The 7,656-nt window shown below is 56.7% G+C and overlaps 1 protein-coding gene across 1 annotated transcript in view; it reads right to left on the minus strand.

The window, feature by feature from the left end:
* Nucleotides 1-2,937: 2,937 nt before the first annotated feature.
* The window catches only part of DAND5 (DAN domain family member 5, BMP antagonist), a 10,556-nt gene continuing 5,837 nt past the window's right edge, over nucleotides 2,938-7,656 (minus strand). Inside the window, 4 exon segments of the mRNA XM_010855528.1 lie at nucleotides 2,938-3,236; nucleotides 3,321-3,370; nucleotides 6,078-6,245; nucleotides 6,526-6,540. Of these exon segments, the coding sequence (XP_010853830.1) occupies nucleotides 2,938-3,236; nucleotides 3,321-3,370; nucleotides 6,078-6,245; nucleotides 6,526-6,540 (532 nt within the window).

Here is a 7,656-nt window from a genome sequence, read left to right on the forward strand (position 1 = left end):
GGCAATAGGATCAGTAAAGAGCCAGGCTGCAGATGCTGCTAGGGTCGGGGGGCGGGGGTGGTGCTCTAGGCCCTCCCGTCAGGACTGGGGATCCCCACTCTTTAAGAGGGCTTTATGTCTTCCTTGCCCAGCCTGGAGGGCATGGTCTGTGCCCAGGCCTGGGGTCCCAGCCTTGTGCTCGCTGCCCCCTCTGTGGGCTGGGAACCCCTGTTGGGGACTGCAGAATCACAGGTCCTGCTGCCAAGGTGCCCCTGGCCAGGCACCTGCATCCATGTCACACACACACACACACACACACCCCAGATTCCTACAGTCCACAGGCACAAAATCACAAAGACATATACGGGCATACCCAGACACACTAAAGATACCGACCCTCCTCCTCTTCTGAAGGGGTCATATAAATGCTATAATCACACAGACACAGGATCACACCAGAGATGCTGGTGCACACCCTTAGTCCACAGACACACAAGCACACACACAGCCCCAGAGAGAACCCCACACAGACCTCCCCAGAGCCATCCCACAGAGTGATACCAGTAACACTCCAGTCACACACAAAGACCCTCACCCTCACATCGACACCCTCCCTAGAGATGCAGACATACACTGACCCACAGAGACACAATCAGACAGGGTTATACAAACTCCCAGCATCACCTGCTGAGCCTGGTTATGCATACACAAGGCCACACAAAGTCACACAATGACACACAGTCTTACAGACCTTTTGAGCATACACTGATGCTCTCAAAATCATCCATAGATGTGGCACACACAAAGTCACACAGAGACATACAGATGGCATACACAGGGACACACATACACAAGAGCAGCCCTGGTCACACACAGTTAGATCACACACTGACACCCAGAGACATACATAGGCACACCCAGATCACACATGGGGACGCTCAGGCTGGCCCTCAGCTGCATACAAGGTCCCGTAGACACACACTCACACGTGCCCCAGCAGTGCAGCCCCTACCAGGCCGAGGACAAGCAGGCGGCAGGGCTTCCGGTGGCAAGCGCTCATCTGGAGGCAAGGAAAGAGCTGGGGAAACATTTCATTTGCAGCCGGCTGGAGACCCACCCCACCCGTCCTGGAAACCTGGCCCTGGCTCCTGAATGGGGCCTCTGTATGCCGCCACCGCCCAGCCGACCAGGGTGTGGGTACCGGGACGGGGGGTGGGGGTGGTGAGGCCAGCCACACCATGTCCCTGGCCAAGCGTCAGGGGCCACTCAGCCACCCAGTCCCTGGGCCATGCCAGGGCCCAGGCTTGAGTCCTTCAGACTGGAGGAGCCCTCTTCACCCTCATCCCCTCCACATTTAGAGGCCATTTCCCAAAGCCAGCCTGCAGGGGGAAGTCAGAGGAACCAGGCAGGGCCCCAGCTGGCCCTGGATCTCCAAGTGTCCCCTGTCTCAGGTCCACATATGTCCCCAAGCCGGGCAGCTGCCAGTCCCATGCCACAGGGCCACTCACTGCGGCACCAAGGTGAGATGCCACAGGATGTGACCGTATCTCTCTGTGTGTGACACTGCAACTGGGCTCCCTGTGCTGCCTAGGGGTGGGGGTGGGGCCATCATAGGCCCTTGTCTCATGTCATCACACACAGAGTGTCACCGTCACACCTTCTATCACCCAGCCACACACAGCCGCCACTGTCTCATCGTCAGCCACACTGTCACACACAACCACACCGTCGCACATGCTGGCACACACAACCACACCGTCACACCTTCAACCACACACAGCACTGCACTGTCACACCTTCAGCCAGCAACACTGCCTGTCACACCCTCAGCCCACGCTGTCACCCACAGAAATACCGTCACAGCCTCAATGATGCTGGTCACACATGCCTTCAACCACACCGTCTCACACCTCCTCACACTGACCCTGGCACATTGACCCCCACCCTGTGTCAGCATCACGTTGACCAGCAGGGGCGCACTTGCATACTCGGTCCCGGTGCCCCTGCAGCTGTGCTAGCCACGTGGCCACACAGTCACAAGAAGGGGAAGCCAATCTGATCACTTCAGCCCCAGGGTGTGGCATGCAGCTGCCCCTGGAGCAATGTTTGAACTCAACCAGTTACTCCAATAACTCCACAGCACACCCTGATTGTCACAGAGCAGGTCACCAGAAGGTACAGGCCACTCTGGAATTGCTTACAGGTATTCTTACAGCTACTCTCCTCTACCCACTGCAGTTGGAGCCTGGAGAGCAGGGGGTCTAATGGACACGCAGCTGTAGGCGGTGGGTGCCAGCCCCCCACCTTATGAATATTCATCAGCTGGGGCTCTCCTGAAACCTGTGAGGAGTCGGAGGTCCCAGGCAGCTGGGCACCCCCTTCCATGCCAGGAGGCTCTTAGGTGAGGGGGGCTCAGTCGAGCCCCAGCAGTTCTTGGAACCCACACCCAGTTACACACGTGAGCACATATGTTTGTGAAGCTGGACCCCTAGACACACAAACAAGCATCACACAAACTCACAACTACACCCCACAACAGGGTCATCCGCCATCACACACATGTGCACACATGCACGCACACACACACACACACACACTCGGCATGCAAACACAGGCACACAGACTATCACATGAATGCACAAACACATAATCACGCCCACACCAGACACTTGCACCACACACACACACACCAGGCATACAGACATGGACACACACTGTCACATGAATTCACAAGCACACATTCACATCCAACCCACAGACACCCACCACACACACACACACACTCCAGGCATGCAAACACAGGGGCACACTGTCAAAAGACTGCTATCACACCCAAACTACGCAGACACCATCACACATAGGCATGAAAACACACACACAGATACACAGGATCTCACTCTGCCCACCCCTGACGTTTTACAGAAGGGGAAACTGAGGCACTGAGTGGCTGAAGTCCCCTTAAAGCAGGATGGCCCCTCCTGACTCCAGGCAGAGGCTACCTCCGGGCGCCCCCTGCTGGCCCGGCCCCTTCACGAGCGCGCGGTACGGGCACGCGCCTGACGTAACCATGGCATCCTCTTGGCACGAGCGGCCCGCGCGCAGGGAGGGCGGGGCGGGCGCGTTGCCATGGCGCCGGCGGGCCGCGTGAATGGGGCATTGTTCGCCCCGGCGCCCAGGCCCGGCTGTCCCGGACCCACCCGGACCCACTCGAGCCGGCAGAGACGGGGAGAGACAGAGACGGGGAGAGACAGACAGAGCTGTAGATGGGGAAAGACACTTAGAAGCCGAGTCAGAGGCAGAGAGGGAGAAAGAGATGGGAGAGACCTGCAAGAGAAACTCACAGATAAGGAAGGACAGAGCGAAGGAGCCAAAGGAAGGCAGAGCCGGAGATCTAGATGGAAGATGAAGGGCTTGAGTGGGAGACAGGACCAGTCAGCTGGTACCCATGGAGCCCATTCTGCCTGGCAACCAGGACATGTAGACAAAGTCAGAGATGCTAAGAGGTGAGAAGAGACACTGCTATACAGAGATCCAGGGAGGACGAGGGTCAGAGATAGGGAAGGAATGAAGGAAATACTTTGAGTGTGTCTGGTCCCACCCACCTGGGTCCCCTCTCCACTCCCCTTTGGACCACAGGCCTTCCCTGGTCAGACCCTCTCAGAAGGCACACCTCTGTTCTACATGTCTTCACACTCCAACTGAGAAGACATCATTGCCACAGGGACCAAGTCAGGGACACTGCCCCAGACACCCCGAGACACCCTCATGGGCACAGTGACACCCACAGATATACACACAGACTCCCAGTGACTCAATCATGGTCCCAGCCAGACACACCCATATGACAGGGGATAGTACCCCACACCGCCAGAGTGACCATCAGAGTTACAGATGTAGCCCCATCAATGTACATCACATGAGGACCCTGCCAGTCTCAGTAACACATGACCACACCACCACACAGGCTCACATGCCACGGGATCACTGTCTGGGGTGCGCCCACACCAGACACACAGTGCACCCTCACATATGCACTCATTGACGCCTTCACAGACACACACAGGCCTTCTCAAGGCACACATCTCTTCTCAATCTGACCCATGGACTGGGTGCCCTGTCCCCTGGTCCAGACTGCCACCAGTGGGAATGCTGGGTCCAGATCTCCGTGCTTGAGAGACATCAGTCACCAGGTGAGATTGAGAGGGGTGGGGAAGGACGTGAAGCCTGTCCCTGTACACCCCCAAGGGCTGGGTCCATCTGGGCCAGGGTGGTCCCCTAACTCCTCTGTCTGGGTCAGCTTGGCCCAAGTCTGAGCCAAGGGTGTCCCCTGGTGGCCATGTATATTCTCTGCACCCATCAGGTTGGGGTGGGAGGTGGTGTGGAGTAAAGGGAGCCCACTGGCCCTGTCCGAATAGAAGGGCAGAGAGGACAGGCCAGACTCATCACACAGAACTCAGAGATGGGAAATCAGGCTCCAGAAGCAAGAACTCAGGTCCAGAATTCATAGCCTGGAATCCAAACTCCGGAATTCAAAACCAGATCTCAGAATCAAACCTGAATCTAGATTCCCAGATACCAAGATCTAGAATCCAGATCCAAGAACTCAGGACCCAGAATCTAAAGTCCAGGTCCATGGGACTTCCCTGGTGGCTCAGTGGTAAAGAATCCGCCTGCCAGTGCAGGAGACACAGGTTTGATCCCTGATCCGGGAAGATCCCCTATACCACAGGGCAACTACACGCGTGTGCCACAACTACTGAGCCTGGGCTCTGGAGCCCAGGAGCTACAACTACTGAGGCCACATGCCCTCGAGCCCATGCTCCACAACAAGAGAAGCCACTTCTGTGAGAAGCCTGCAAACCGCAGCTAGAGGGTAGCTCCACTCTCCGCAACTAGAGAAAAGCCTGTGCAGCAACGAAGACTCAGCACAGCTAAAAATAATACATAAATAAAATCACTTTTAAAATTAAAAAATAAAAGTCCAGGCACAAGTGTCCACAATCTAGAATCCAAAAATCTAGATCCTGTCCTCCAGAATCTAGAATCAAGGGCCCAGTGGGAAATTACCTGGCAGACCAGTGGTTAGGATGTGGTGATCTCCCTGCCAGAGCCCTGGGTTCAATCCCTGGTTGGGGAACTAAAATCACATAATCCACCAAAAACAAACAAAAAGAAAGAATAATCGAGGACCCAGAATCCGGATCCAAGAACAGAGGGTGTCCCTCGGAGCCAGCTCCCTGCCTTCTTCAATCCCCCACATTAGAGCTTTGGCAGCAGGGGCTTTGAGGAAAGGAACACACTGAAGGGGCAGGAGAGGAGCCCTGCGCCGGCCACACAGAGAGCCTCTCCCAGCTGCCGCCCCTGCTCATTTTCAAACATGCACACACACCACTTCAATAGGATCTTCTACACAGACCCACATGCCCAGACATACAGCCTCTGACCATCAGGTGTACAGCGCCACACACCCTCAGCTACACATGCACAACCACACACACACACATACACCATCACACACACCATCACACACATTACATCACACATTCACCCTGACACACACCATCATCCAGAGACACCCAGAACTGCCATACACTCCTCCCAGCACCTGAACACACACCCATCTGTGTACCTACATGATCTTAGCGCTGCCCCCCAGCCCTGGCCAACCTCCTAAGCTCAGACACACAACCACCACACCCAGAGACACACAAAAAGCCAGGACTCCCAGCCCTGCACACAGATACACTCACAGAATTGTGGAGGCTGGCATGCACACAAACACACACACACATGAACTCTCCCAGGCACAGAGAAGCCCGTGCCTTGGCAGCCATGCAGCCCATGGGAACGGGACCCCGGGACAGGGCTCACCGTGCACCCCCGTGCCCACCCCAGCCCTCCCCTGCCTGGCCGGCTGGCGGGCTTTAATACAGATGCCAAACTCATAATTGTAACTGAGGGTGACAGGGTCACCTTGAGCCCCAGATGCTCGCGCGGTGACAGATGGCGTTGGCAAACCTGATTATCGGCCCCCGTGCCAGCGCCTGTGGCACCTGCATCCCCCGCCCCTCCCCGCTCCCCCAGCACTCATTACCCACCCATTACTGGGCCTGGGGGGTGGGGGTGGGGGCCGGCTGGCATTGCCCAGGAGGGGGCAGGGACTCCAGGGGCCCCCCCTGGCACCAAGGTTCCCAGCTGGCTCCCCGGCTGGCAGGAGGTGGGCACAGCTGAAGCAGGGCAGGGAGGGGGAAACAGCCACCTCGTGCCTGCCAGATAGAGGGGTGCTCACAGTGCCAGGGCCAAGCTGCCCACTCGGACCCTGCTTGGGGTTGGCACAGAACCCTGGAGGGAGGAGGGAGAGCATGCCCCTCTCTGTGGGCCTCGGGTGACCCTCCCCCACTCAGGGCCCTTGGAGCAGGGCCTTGGGAGCTGCCCGCCTGGCCTGTTCCCACCCCCCTGTGCAGGCCTGTGGGGTCAGAGGTCACAGGCTCCCACGCCCCGCAGGCCCATCTGTTTCCTCAGGTCCCCTCCTCCTGCTCCCCTCACCTGGGGCCTTCCTTCCTGAGGCAGGAAGAGGGCTGAGAGGGGCCTGGCCAGCCCCCCACCCCGCGCTCCAGGGGGCATTTGGAGGGAACCCCGACAGCGCCACATGTCCCTGCGTCTGTGCCAGACGGGTCCATCTGCTAAGGCCCTGGTTCCAGCCGCCCAAAGCCGGGCTGCCCTCATCCACTGCAGAGCCTGCGCCCAGCTGAGGAAAGGGCACCCCAGATGCCCACACTCTAGTCCGGGGCCACCCATTCCCAGGAAACCTGACTGGAGGGATACACACAAACACACATGCACGCATATCTACACACACATACCATCTACACACAAACATACATCTATACACATATATCTACACACATACATCTACACACACTACACACATGTAACACAAATATCTACACACATCTATACACATGTACACACACCATCTACACACATCTATACACACAAATATTTACACAGATCTACACACACACATGTGTGTGTTTAATTGCTAAGTCACGTCCGACTCTTTTGCAACCCTATAGACTGTAACCCACCAGGCTCCTCTGTCCATGGGATTTTCCAGGCAATAATATTAGAGTGTGTTGCCGTTTCCTTCTCCAGGGGAATCTTTCCCCCTCAGGGATTAAACCCGCATTCCCTGCATTGGCAGGTGGATTCTTCACCACTAAGCTACCAGGGAAGCCCCCACACATGTATATACACACACACAACTAGATTTGATCAAGCTTTATGGAGTTCCTGTAGATGCCACACTGAGCATGAAGCTGCATGGAGACTCGGGGTTGGGGGTGGGGATGACAGGAGGGGCAGCTGGGGGCAGATGGGTCCTGTCTCTGACTCAGGAAGCCCAGGTTTCCCCCAGCAGCTCCATCTGTCTCCTGGCCTTGGTTTCTCGGGAACCCTAGGACCAGGTCAGCACTGTGCCTCCCAGTCTGGGCTAGGCCATCTGTCCTCCCTGAAGCTGGAAGTATCTTTGACTCATTCTATGAGAGGAGGTCCAGCTCAGTGGTTTAAAACAGGAACCACCAGGCCTTGGGTTTGAATGCTGCCTCTGCCACATACTGCTGTGTGACTCTGAGGAAGTGATTTTGTCTCTTGGGGCCTCAGTTTCCTTTTCCATAA

The sequence above is a fragment of the Bison bison genome, unplaced genomic scaffold (assembly GCF_000754665.1).
Source record: "Bison bison bison isolate TAMUID 2011002044 unplaced genomic scaffold, Bison_UMD1.0 scf7180017864365, whole genome shotgun sequence".
NCBI classification, from domain to species: Eukaryota; Metazoa; Chordata; class Mammalia; order Artiodactyla; family Bovidae; genus Bison; species Bison bison.